Source organism: Eubalaena glacialis, chromosome 9 (assembly GCF_028564815.1).
Source record: "Eubalaena glacialis isolate mEubGla1 chromosome 9, mEubGla1.1.hap2.+ XY, whole genome shotgun sequence".
Classification (NCBI taxonomy): Eukaryota; Metazoa; Chordata; class Mammalia; order Artiodactyla; family Balaenidae; genus Eubalaena; species Eubalaena glacialis.
Genome location: NC_083724.1, coordinates 21,766,325 through 21,780,459, shown reverse-complemented (window position 1 = coordinate 21,780,459; position 14,135 = coordinate 21,766,325). Strand labels below are relative to the sequence as shown.

Here is a 14,135-nt window from a genome sequence, read left to right as displayed (position 1 = left end):
TTCATCAGGACAATAAGTGGTCAAAGGTCATATTCCATCCAGGCTGAGATGTGCCTGTTACACTTCCTTAATGGCCTCCTGGCTCCATTTTAGCAATACTGACTCCATTTTTATTTTCCTTCCACAATAGTTAGCATATTATTTCCAATTTTTGCTATCATAAACAAATGTGAAATAAATACACTTATAGCCAGATCTTTATCCACACCCTTATTTGGTTAGGACACAATCACAGAGGATTAAATAAATTTTAGATATTGTCTAATTATCTTTCTAAAAGACTGAGATGATTCATACTCTTACCAGCAGTGCATGTCTTAGTCCATTTGGGCTGCTAAAAGAGAACACATACTGTGGACTGGATGGTTCATAAACAATAGAAATTTCTCACAGTTCTGGAGGCTGGGAAGTCCAAGACCAAGGCTCTGGTAGATTTACAACTCTAATGAGGTTTGCTGGTTCATAGACAGCTGTCTTATCCTGAGACCTCACTTGGTGGAAGGGGAAAGAGAGCTCTCTGAGGTTTCTTTTATAGGGACACTAATCCCATTTATTAGGGCTCCAGTCTCAAGACCTAATTACCCCCAAGGGCCCCACCTCCAAATACCTTTACATTGAGGATTATGTTTCAACATATGAATTTTGGGAGGACACAAATATTCAGTCTCTGGAAGCATAGAAATGCCTATTGGTGCTAATCTTTGGTGTGTCTCACTTTTCCCTTTTTGCATTTTTAAGGTATTCTTACACCTTTGCTACAACTTCCCTGTATTGAAGTCCCTCTATTGAACCATCTAGCATAGGTTCTATTTTCCTGACTGGAACCTAACTCATACATGAATTTTTAAAATTATTTTTGCCTATTTGATTATTTTTTCATTTTTATTTGTGTTTCTTTGATTACTAGTAAAATTAGGTATCATTCATATGTTTTTTTGGACAATTACCTGTTTTATCATTTGAAATTTTCTATTTCAGATAGGTTATCTTTATCTGTTTTACTTATAGAAACTTTTGCTATATTCTGACTATTAATACCTTTCCTTTGTATGCATTGCAAATATTTCCTCTCAAGTCTGTCTCTCGTTTTTCTGACTTTGAATACAGTATTTTGGTTTATTTGTTCAAATCTACCAATCCCACTTTTATGGCTTTGGATTTGAAATGCCAAATATATACCCGTGTAAATAAATAAATATATATTGTTGACCCTTGATCAACGTGGGGGTTAGGGGCACTGACTCTCCACACAGTCAAAAATCTGAGTATAAATTATGATTAGGGCTTACCCTGGTGGCACAGTGGTTAAGAATCCACCTGCCAATGCAGGGGACATGGGTTCGAGCCCTGGCCCTGGAAGATCTCACATGCCGTGGAGCAACTAAACCCATGCGCCACAACTACTGAGCCTGCACGCTAGAGCTCGTGTGCCACAACTACTGAGCCCGCGTGCTACAACTACTGAAACCTGCGCACCTAGAGCCTGTGCTCCCCAACAAGAGAAGCCACTGCAATGAGGAGCCCTTGCACGGCAACGAAGAGTAGCTCCCGCTCGCCGCAACCAGAGAAAGCCCACGCACAGCAACAAAGACCCAACGCAGCCAAATAAATAAATAAATTTATTTAAAAAAAAAAACAACTTATAATCAGCCCTCTGTATACAAGGTTGCGGTTCCTCGATATCTGCGGTTTTGCATCCACAGATTTAACAACCACATAACATGTACTATTTACTATTGAAAAAAAAATCCACATATAAGTGGACCCATGCAGTTCAAATCTGCATTGTTCAAGCATCAGCTGTTATATATGTAATACATATATATATGTGTGTATATATATGTATTATATATACATATATAATTTTTGGACTCCCCCTTTTTTACTACTGAGCTACTACTGTGCCAGTACTATACTAGTTCAATTATTATTGTTTTCTACATAAGTTTATCAGGTAGAGAAATTCCTCTGTGAGTGTTCTTTACAAAAAATTTAGGGCTATTTTTTGAATTTTAAATTTCAGACGAAGTTGAAAATACATGTGACCATTCCATTCTTAAAAAATCTCTTAGGGGAATGGGGTCAGAGGTAAGAATTCCACTACCATCCATGATGGAATAAAAGAAAGTAGATTTACCCTCTTACCTTAAACAACTAGAAAACTGGACAAAACATATAAAACAATGGTTTTCAGACACTGAATAACAGCACAGAACTGTGATACATAAGAAAAATGAATCTGGTGAGCTCTATGATTGCCCCAGTCTGCATCCCGGAGGAAGTCTCCAGGATAAATTCTCAGGGAGGAATACCTCAAAGAGAGGCCAGGGGTTCACTAACTTGAGGAGAAAAAGATCAGACAACGGGGAGGCCAAGGAGTTTAGAATATTCAAACCAGATTACTTAAGAGGAGTGAGCTGCACAGAAATATATAAAAATAACATATGAACAAATAGGGTTTACTTCAGGAATGTAAGGTTGGATTAAAGTTTAAAAGTCAGGAAATAAAACTATTAACAGAACAAAAAGGAAAAACCATATGCTCATCTCTATAGATGTAGAAAAAAGCATTTGATAGAATTCAGTACCCATTCAGGATAAAGGGGAAAAAAACACAACTCTTACACTAGGAATGAAAAGGACTTTTTCAAATTAATAAGGGACATCTACAAAAAACTTACAGCTAACATTATCTTTTATGGTGAAAACTTAATGCTTTCTTCCTAAGATTGAGAAAAAAGCAATGAAGTCCACTCTTTTCACATTTATTTAATGTTGTGTTAGAGGTAATAGCCAGTGTGCTAGGACAAGAATAAAAACTTTTTAAAGGCATACACAAATTGGAAAGGAGAAAATAAAACTAGTTTTTATTTGCACATAGAAAATTTACACAGACAAAATCCTAAGAAATCTATTTAAAAAACTACTAAATCCAGTAAATAATTAAACAAGGTAACAGAATAAAAGTGATACAGTAAATAATTATACTTATATTGTGTGGGCCAAAAAGTGTTTTCGGTTTTTAAGTAAAAATAAAAGACACATTTTTCATTTTCACCAAGAACTTTATTGAACAATGTATTCACCCTTTTGTTCACTACCTTCTGCCATTTTTTCAGGCAACTTCATAATTCTATCTTCCCAAAACTTTTTATCTTTTTGAGCAAAGAACTGTTCCAGGTGCCTTTTACAGTCTTCCAGGGAATTGAAATTTTTTCCATTAAGAGAATTTTGTAAAGACCAAAATCAATGGAAATCCAAAGGTGCAGTGTCTGGTGAATACGGCGGATGAATCAGAACTTCCCAGCCAAGCTGTAACAGTTTTTGCCTGGTCATCAAAAAAACATGTGGTCTTGCATTATCCTGATGGAAGATTATGAGTTTTCTGTTGACTAATTCTGGATGTTTTTTGTCGAGTGCTGCTTTCAGTTGGTCTAATTGGGAGCAGTACTTGTTGGAATTAATCGTTTAGTTTTCTGGAAGGAGCTCATAATAGATGACTCCCTTGCAATCCCACCATATACACAACATCACCTTCTTTGGATGAAGACCGGCCTTTGGCGGTGGTTCATTTCACTTGCCCTACAGTCTCTTCCATTCCACATTGTTGTACAGTATCCACTTTTCATCGCCTGTCACAATTTGTTCTAAAAACAGAACGTTTTCCTTATGTTTCAGTAGAGAATCGCATGCAGAAATATGGTCAAGAAGGTTTTTTTGCTTAACGTATGTGGAACCCAAACATCAAAGCGAGTCACATAACCAAGCTGGTGCAAATGATTTTCAATGCTTGATTTGGATATTTTGAGTATGTCAGCTGTCTCCCGCGTGGTCTAATGTTGATTGTTCTCAGTTATTGTTTCAATATGATCCCTATCAATTTCAACTTTTCTACCTGACCATGGAGCATCGTGCAGTGAGAAATCTCCAGCACAAAACTTCACAAACCACTTTTGACATGTTCAATCAGTCACAGCACCTTCTCCATACACTGCACAAATCTTTTTGTGCATTTCAATTGCGTTTTTACCTTTCTTGAAATAATAAAGCATAATATGCTGAAAATGTTGTTTTTCTTTCCTCTTCAATATTAAAATGGCTACACAAAAATTCATCAGTTTTGCTAAGTCTTTCTTTAAATGCACACTGATATGACAGCTGTCACAAATTGTTTTGAATGAAGTTAAAGATAACTAGGTGCTACTAGAGCTGTCTTACGAAAAAACCGAATGAACCCTTTGGTCCACCCAATATATGAACAATGAAAAATTTGAATTGAAATGAAAATAAAATAGCATTTACAATAGTATCCTAAACATATGAAATCTTGGGAGAAAATTTAACAAAATATGTGTAAGGCCTGTACATTGAACACTACAAAACACTGCTGAGAGAAATTAAATAAGACTTAAATAAATTGTTATATCATGCCTTGTGGAAAGGAAAATTCAAATTGCTAAGATGTCAATTATCTCCAAATTGATTTATAGGTTCAATCAAATCTCAATCAAATCCTCTCAGTTTCTTTGTAGAAACCGACATGCTGATTCTTAAATGACATGGAAGTGTAACGGAACTAGAATAGGCATAATTATTCTAAAAAAAGAAGAAGAAAGTTGATTTCAAGAATTAAAAGAAAATTACAAAATACAATGTGGTAAGCATAGATGTAAATATAAGTGGAAAAAGGAAGAAAGTAAAAAATATATATTTGATTTCTGACATAGGTGTCAAGGTAATTCAGTCGAGGATAATCTTTCTGACAAATGGTGTTGATCAGTTGTGTATCCATATATAAAAATATATACCTCAACTTTAATTCACAAATATATTAAAATTAACTGAAAAGAGCTCTTAAACATAAATATAAGAGCTAAAAATACAAAATCTCTGGAAGACACCACTGGAAAAAAATCTTTGTGACTTCAATTTAGGCAAAGATTTCCTAAAGAGGACACAAAAAACACAAAGCATTAAAAGGAAAAATTGATAAATTGGACTTAACAAAATTAAAACTGTTCTCCTCTAAAGAAACCCCTTAGAAAATGAAAAGACAAATCATAGACTGGGAGAAAGCATTTGCAAAACATATCCTATAGAGAACTTGAATTCAGAACATAGCACTCCAAAATAAATACTAACAATTTTTTTTAAATGAGCACAAGATTTGGAAATTTTACCATAATAGATAAACAAATTGCCAATAAACACATGTAAAGATGCTCAGCATCATTAGATATTAAGAAAATGCAAATTAAAACTAAAATGAGATATCACTACACACTTAATAGAATGGCTAAAAAAATTTTTTTTCTATTAAGGGACATTTTACAAATTCCTGAAAAGTACCCCTCAAAACAGTCAAGATCATGAAAAACAAGGGAAAAGTAAGAAGTTGTCTGTTGTGTTGATTTTTGTTAAATTAACATCTTACATATAATCCTGGGTGTTGGATGGCAAGCCAAGGTTCAACAAAGACCACAGGGGAAAGTGAAATAGAGTTTACTATTCACAGGTCCTGCAGGCACTCTTCAAAGGGCCACTTGGCAAGGTCAAGGCAGGGAGCAAACTGCAGGAGCTGGAGCATGTGCCTTTATAAGGTTCTGAGAGTGAAGTGCTTTGGGGTTCTCAGGCTAAGGCCTGATCAGTCAATTCAAACCACAAAAGCAGGGTTTTGCTAAGTTTTGGGGAGGATTTCTTATCTAAAGGAGACACAAGGGGAAAGAGCAGGGAGGCAGGAGAGACAGTTTATCACAAGGGGCATTGGAGGAGTCATAACAGGAACTTAACACTTTCTTGTGACTCTGTGGACTGTTATCTAGGGCATTCACTTGAGGCAGGGGCTAGTGTCAGTTCAAGGCCCTGCTGGCCACTTAGCCACACAAAATGGATGCCAAAGCAGCAATATTATGGAGGAGTTTAGCTAAACTTTCAACACTGTCACAGACCAGAGAAGACTAAAGAGATATGATAACTAAATGATATGTGATATCCTGGATTGGAATCTGGAACAGAAAAAGGATAGTGAAATTAAAATAAAACCTGGAATATGGTTAATATTAATGGACATAGGTTGTTTTTTAAGTTTTCACTCATGTACCATAATAATGTAAGACATGAACATTAGAGGAAACCAGGTGAGGGGCATATGGGAACTCTATTATCTTTGCAACTTTTGTAAATCAAAAATTATTCCCAAACAAAAAGTTTTTTAAAAAAATCAATTGACCATGTATATGTGAGTGTACTTCTGGACATTCTCTTCTATCTATTTCATTGATCTAGGTCTATGTTTAGGCCAATACCACACTATCTTTACACTTCCACTTAGGCCAATATTTTGCTGACTTGAAATCAGATAGCGTTAAGTCCTCGAACTTTGTTCATTTTCCAAATTATTTTGGCTCTTCTAGGTCTTTACACTTCTATATACGTTAGAATCAGCTGATCAATTTCTCCCCCCTGACTCACACTAAAAAACAAACAAAAACAAACAAAAAACAAAAACCTGTTGGTCTTTTTTTTTTTTTTTAACATCTTTTTTGGAGTATAATTGCTTTACAATGGTGCGTTAGTTTCTGCTTTATAACAAAGTGAATCAGCTATACATATACATATATCCCCATATCTCTTCCCTCTTGCGTCTCCCTCTCTCCCACCCTCCCTATCCCACCCCTCTAGGTGGTCACAAAGCACCGAGCTGATCTCCCTGTGCTATGCGGCTGCTTCCCACTAGCTAACGGTTTTACATTTTTTTCTCTCTTTTTAAAAAAATATTTATTTATTTATTTATTTTTATTTTTGGCTGTGTTGGGTCTTCGTTTCTGTGCGAGGGCTTTCTCTAGTTGCAGCAAGCGGGGGCCACTCTTCATCGCGGTGCGCGGGCCTCTCACTATCGCGGCCTCTCTTGTTGCGGAGCACAGGCTCCAGACGCGCAGGCTCAGTAGTTGTGGCTCACGGGCCTAGTTGCTCCGCGGCATGTGGGATCTTCCCAGACCAGGTCTCGAACCCGTGTCCCCTGCATTGGCAGGCAGATTCTCAACCACTGCGCCACCAGGGAAGCCCCCCGGTTTTACATTTGGTAGTGTATATATGTCCATGCCACTCTCTCACTTCGTCCCAGCTTACCCTTCCCCCTCCCCGTGTCCTCAAGTCCATTCTCTAGTAGGTCTGCATCTTTATTCCTGTCCTGCCCCTAGGTTCTTCATGATCTTTTTTTTTTTTTTTTAGATTCCATATATATGTGTTAACATACAGTATTTGTTTTTCTCTTTCTGACTTACTTCACTCTGTATGACAGACTCTAGGTCCATCCACCTCACTACAAATAACTCAGTTTCGTTTCTTTTTATGGCTGAGTAATATTCCATTGTATATATGTGCCTCATCTTCTTTATCCATTCATCTGTCAACGGACACTTAGGTTGCTTCCATGTCCTGGCTATTGTAAATAGAGCTGCAATGAACATTGGGGTACATGACTCTTTTTGAATTATGGTTTTCTCAGGGAATATGCCTAGTAGTGGGACTGCTGGGTCATATGGTAGTTCTATTTTTAGTTTTTTAAGGAACCTCCATACTGTTCTCCATAGTAGCTGTATCAATTTACATTCCCACCAACGGTGCAAGAGGGTTCCCTTTTCTCCAGACCCTCTCCAGCATTTATTGTTTGTAGATTTTTTAATGATGGCCATTCTGACTGGTGTGAGATGATATCTCACTGTAGTTTTGATTTGCATTTCTCTAATGATTGATGATGTTGAGCATTCTTTCATGTGTTTTGTTGGTCTTTTAATTGGGATAGAATAGACCAATGTGGAGACAAATGACATCTTAACATTATTGCGTATTTCAATCCATGAAGATGATCAATCTTTCCACTTATTTAGCTTTAAAGTGTCTCTCAACAATATTTTGCAGTTTCCAATGCCTATCTTTGGTTAATTTTCTTAAACTATTTTATGGTTTATGTGCTACTGTACATGGATTCTTAAATTTATTTTGGTTGTTAATATGTAGAAATACAATCACTTTTTGTATATTGGTCTTTTATCCTGGAACCTTATAAAATTCATTTGTAAGTTTTAGTGAATCTTTGTAGATTCCTTAGGATTTTATATGTATGAGATCATGTTAATTGTTCATAAAGTTTTATTTCTTCTTTCCCTATTTGTATGCCTTTTTAATTTTTCTTCTCTTACTGCACTGGCCAGGACTTCTATTACATTGTTGAATAAGGATGAGAACAGATATTTTTGCTTTGTGTCTGATTTTATGTAGAAAGCAATAACCATAAAACTGGTAGATGTAGAGAAGTTACTACCTATTGCTCGTTTGTTGAAAGTTTTCATCACAAATGGATGTTGAATTTTGCTAAATGCATTCTTGGTATCTACAGAGATGAAACATGAGTATTTCCCTTCATTATTTAATATGGTAAATTACATGGAGTGATAATCAGATGTTTAAATAAAAACTTGAATTCCTGAAATAATCTCCAGAAGTTAATCAGGACATATTTCATTTTTCATGTATTGTTGGATTCAATACACTAATTTTTAAAGGAACTTTTACATCTATAGTCATCAGGGTATTTACTGGCTTATAACTTTCTTTACTTATGATGTCTTCATCTGGTTTCGGTTCAGGGTAATACTGATCCAATATGACGAGTTGGAAAATGTTCATCCTCCCTACTTTCTGAAAGTTTCTGTAGGGTTAGCATTATTTATTCCTTAAATACTGATGGAATTTATCAGTGAAGCCGTCTAGATCTTGAGTTTTCTTTCAGGGAAGATTTTAAATAACACATTTAATTTCTTTTATTATTATAGGGTTATTTAAGTATTCTATTTCTTCTTTACTCAGCTTTGGTAACATGTATTTCAAGGAAATCTTCCATTTCATCTAAGTCATCAAATTTTTGAAAAAAGTTATAAGTAACTTACTTATTATCTGTTGATTCTAGGATAGTGGTGTCATCTCCTTTATTTCCTATTCATAATTTTGGCCTTCTCTTTTTCTTTTTTCTTTTTTAAACTCATTTATTTATTTATTTATTTATTTATTTATGGGCTGCGTTGGGTTTTCATTGCTGGGCGCAGGCTTTCTCTAGTTGCGGCGAGCGGGGGCTACTCTTCATTGCAGTGCGTGGGCTTCTCATTGTGGTGGCTTCTTTTGTTGCGGAGCATGGGCTCTAGGCACACGGACTTCAGTAGTTGTGGCACACAGGCTCAGTAGTTGTGGCTTGCGGGCTCTAGAGCACAGGCTCAGTAGTTGTGGCACACAGGCTTTGTTGCTCCGCGGCATGTGGGATCTTCCCGGACCACGGCTTGAACTCGTGTTCCTTGCATTGGCAGGCGGATTCTTAACCACTGTGCCATCAGGGAAGTCCCGGCCTTCTCTTTTTTTGATCAGTTTATCCAAAGATTTATCAATTATATTGATCATTTCAATGAACCACCTTTTGTTTTTATTGACTTTTTTCTACTGTTAGTGTACATTCCAGTTCAGGAATTGGCAAACAGTTTCTGTAAAGGGCCAGATAGTAGATATTTTAGGTTTTATGGGCCATATATGGTATCTGTTTTGTACTCTTCGTTTTATAGGTGTTTGTTTTACAGCCCGCTAGAAATGAAAAATGATTCTAAATTTAAGGGTTATATGGAAATAGGCCACTAGCCAAATTTGGCCTATAGTCTGACTCCAGTTTTAGTTCATTGATTTGTGCTCTTACATTTATTACTTTATTCTCCTACTTATTTGAGTTTCATTTGCTCATATCTAACTTCATAAGGTGGAAGCTTAGATAATTAATTTTAGATAATTAATTTTAGTCATCTCGTCTTTTCTAATAAAACACTTAAAAGCTATAAATTTCTCTTTAAGCTCTGCTCTAGCAGCATCCCCAATACTTTGATAGATTGTGTTTTCATTTCAGTATTATCTAAATATTCTCTAATTTCTCTTGTGACTCACCCCTACCTACGCTACCAAATAGGAAAGGGGCTTTGAAATTCCATTTTCTTCACCTTCCCAGAAAAAAAAAAAATCCATGGTTTGACTCCTTTCCATCTTACCTCCCACACACTTGTATAATGCCCCTTTGATCTATTATGCCCCTAAGAATGTCTGAAATAGGGTAGATTCAACTGTGAAGTATTCACCTGTGATTAGAACTTGAAGTTGAAATAAACATAATACCTAAGCATTTGAGTGACCATCAGCATATAAAAGTTTAAATACACATGAGTATCTCAATGAATGGCATTCATGATTAACATTTTAATCATTTAATTTGCAAACCATGTTAAACCATATTATTATTAGGGTAGTTTCCATTTTTAACTCTGCCTGAAAACTTTGAAATATCTAAGAATTTATGTATATTGTAATGTTTCCAAGTTCTTGGGTATGAGTCATGGTTTCTTGTATAATCTCTCAAATTCCAGTTGTTTAAAACAAGATAGTATCTGACTCATAGTGCCCAATAGATATCTATTAGTAATAGTAATACTAATGAAGTAGAAAGGAAGCAGTATGAAGTGTCCTTTTAAAGAGAATAGAAGAAACTAGGGTCAGACGTCAAAAATATTAGAAGGCAAGTAAAAAAGTAAAGGAATTTCATGCCTGTTCAATGTTCATGGCAATACCAGCTACAGGTAGGAAACCATGAAGTAGAAGGCCAAAATGTGAAAATAAAGATATTGAATCTTCTAAGGATCTGAGACTTGAAATGACTATAGAAAGGGTATGAGCTTTTTTCTTGCTGAAGTCAGGCACAGAATTAATGGGTTGATAGTGGGGAGGGATAAGGAAGAGCTAGAAAGACAATGAATTCTAATGACTAAGGCTCTCTGAAAATATTACTTGGGTTCATATGAGGCCTGACAAGTAAGCTGGACCTGAAGGAAATTCTAAAAGATAGGGACTCCATAAATTACTGGTGACTGAACAACCTGCATTATTAAATAAGTTCCAAGATGACAACAATGAAGGGCAAGACACACATGGATATTTTAGTTGCTGATATGTTTGTTTAGAAAATTAATTGCATACTTTTATATCCCAGACCTTCAAAAATGACTAATAAAAAAATTGCATGACTGCAATTTACTTCTTTTAGTTTAAAATCATTATTTGAAAGCTTAAATATTTTAAAATTTAAATTAATAATCATGGTTGTTATTCACTAATTTCAATTTTAAAGCATTATTTTTCCTTTAAAAATCTAAGAAAGAAGTATTTGATATAAAAAAATTTAGGATCAAGTTCAACGCGGTATATCAGCTTCATATATCAGCTTCACCTTCATTCAAGAAAAGTTTTAAAAGGTTTTTAGATATCAATCCCTCTTTTCATAATATTACTTGACAATGAATACTTATATAAGGTTAGGTTATTGTGTTTCTAAAAGGAAAGCATGCCTTGGATAATGACTGGATTTGTAAGAAAAGTTATTTGTGATAATAAAATGACAACTCAACAAAACAAGAATTTTTTTTCAAATGAACTAGAAAATAATAGTAAAATTTCTGATGTTTAGGCTGGTCATGAGGAAATTTACAGGGCAGCAAAACAGATATCCCTGAACAAATATCTCAAAAAATATATAGTATCTTCCGACAGCTCTTACATATAAGAATACGGAATCTAATAATCCCTTTAAAATGCATGTTTCTTGTTAATTAATTCAACATAATGTAGGGACAGGATTTAGGTACCCAGTCCATGGCCTGTTAGGAACGGGGGGCCACACAGCAGGAGGTGAGGGGCGGGGGAGTGAGTGAAGCTTCATCTGTATTTACAGCCTCACTCCATCACTTGCATTACTGCCTGAGCTCCGCCTCCTGTCAGATCAGCAGCGGCATTAGATTCTCATAGGAGCGTCAACCCTACTGTGAACTGTGCATGCAAGGAATCTAGGTTGCGTGCTCCTTATGAGAATCTAATGCCTGATGATCTGAGGTGGAGCTGAGGCAGTGATGCTAGCACTGGGGAGCAGCTGCAAATACAGATTATCATTAGCAGAGAGGTTTGACTGCACACAGACCATAATAAATCCATTGCTTGTAGACTCATATCAAAACCCTATCAGTGAGTGGCAAGTGAAAACAAGCTCAGGACTCCCACTGATTCTGCATTCTGGTGAGTTCTATAATTATTTCATTATATATTACAATGTAATAATAATAGAAATAAAGTGCACAATAAATGTAATGTGCTTGAATCATCCTGAAACCATCCCCCCGCCCCAGGTCCACGGAAAAACTGTCTTCCACAAAACTGGCCAAAAAAATTGGGGACCCCTGTTTTAGTGTGAAAAAGCAAGGCAGGTGTAAATATCCATATTCACTTCCAACCAACAGATAATTTGGGTTTAAATGCCATTCTTAGATCACTTGCAGAATGATTACATATCGTTGTCACTTTATTGTCATGATAAATCAATTTACTTACTCATTAAAAAAAATGTGTACTTCACAGTGAACGAGTCAATCCTGTGTAATTGAGATTTTTCTAGTAGACTTAAGAAAACTTTTAGATCTCAACCAAGATGTCCAATATATAAGTTGTTTTGGGGAAACATGATTTTTCAAAGTTCTTCTTAGTATGAATCTTCTGATGCTTAATAGTTCTGGAACTATTGTTGAAGCTTCCCATGTTTAGTACATTTATAGAGTTTCTAACCTATATGAATTCTATGAAGTGTAATGAAATTTTGATCACTGAATTAAAGTTTTCTCACTCCATTAAAAGTGTTTCTGTTCAATATGAATTCTCTGATGAACAATGAGAGTAGATTTCTTGCTGAAAGCTTTTCTACAACCACTGCATTCATAGGGTTTTTCTCCAGTATGTATTCTATGATGTACAGTAAGGTGTGACTTCTTGCTAAAGGCTTTTCCACACTCAGTGCATTCATATGGTTTTGTCCCAGTATGGATTCTCTGATGCACAATGAGTTGTGATTTCTGGATAAAAGCTTTTCTGCATTCACTACATTCATAAGGTTTCTCCCCAGTATGAATTCTCTGATGTTCAATGAACTGTGAACTCCGGATGAAGGCTTTCCCACATTCACTGCATTGATATCTTTTGTCCCCAGTGTGAGTTCTCTGATGTACAATGAGATCTGACTTCTGAATGAAGGCTTTTTTACATTCATTACATTCAAAGGGTTTCTCTCCAGTATGAATTCTGTGATGCACACTTAGTTCTGACTTCCTGTTGAAGGCTTTTCCACACTCATTACATCTATGGGGTTTCTCCCCAGTATGAATTCTCTGATGTACAATGAGCTGTGACCGCCAGATAAAGGCTTTTCCACATTCGTCACATTCATATGGTTTCTCCCCCGTATGAGCTTTTTGATGAACACTAAGTGCTGACTTCTTGATGAAAGCCTTCCCACATTCATTGCATTCATAGGGTTTCTCCCCTGTGTGAATCCTCTGATGAATGATGAGGTTTGACTTCTGGATGAATGCTTTTCCACATTCACTACATTCATAGGGTTTCTCTCCTGTATGAGTTCTCTGATGTACAGTGAGCTGTGACTTCTGAATAAAGGCTTTTTCACAGTCATTACATTTGTATGGTTTTTCCCCAGTATGAATTCTCTGATGTACGATAAGTCCTGACTTTCCACTGAAGGCTTTCCCACACTGAATACATTTATATTTTTCACTTGTTAGAAATTTTGGTTGTGCAGAGAGGTGAGACTTATGTATGAAGGCTCTGATGTGTTCATTAGATGTTCTGTTCAGATGAACTACTTTCCACAGTGCATTATATTCTTGGTCTATCTCCTCAGTCAGTGACTTATTGTTAATAAATGTAACTTGATTCAAAAGCTTGTCTTGGTTTTCCTGGTAATTTATCTCATCTTCAAGTTTCCAGTCTTCAAAAATTGAGTATACTATCATGTTATGGAGTATTACTTTTTCAGAAATGCTCTTCTGTGGAGCTAATTCTTTCATTTTGGGTCTAATTTCAAACTCTAAGAGAAAACCCAAGTGTAAATAATATTATTTCTCTCTCGAGCTTTGAGGAACACAAAACACAAAAACAAAAAATAAAGGTCTTCATTTTAAGGGAAATAGACAGAAATCTGATAATGAGTATGTTCAGCT

The 14,135-nt window shown here is 35.8% G+C and overlaps 1 protein-coding gene across 1 annotated transcript in view; it reads right to left on the bottom strand.

The window, feature by feature from the left end:
* Positions 1–13,928, bottom strand: part of LOC133097285 (zinc finger protein 420-like) — a 32,828-nt gene extending 18,900 nt beyond the window's left edge. The window contains exons 1-2 of the mRNA XM_061199181.1: positions 13,128–13,928; positions 12,830–13,049 (exon numbers count right to left, since the gene is read on the bottom strand). Of these exons, the coding sequence (XP_061055164.1) occupies positions 12,830–13,049; positions 13,128–13,928 (1,021 nt within the window). The remainder of the gene's footprint in view (positions 1–12,829; positions 13,050–13,127) is intronic.
* Positions 13,929–14,135: the final 207 nt, after the last annotated feature.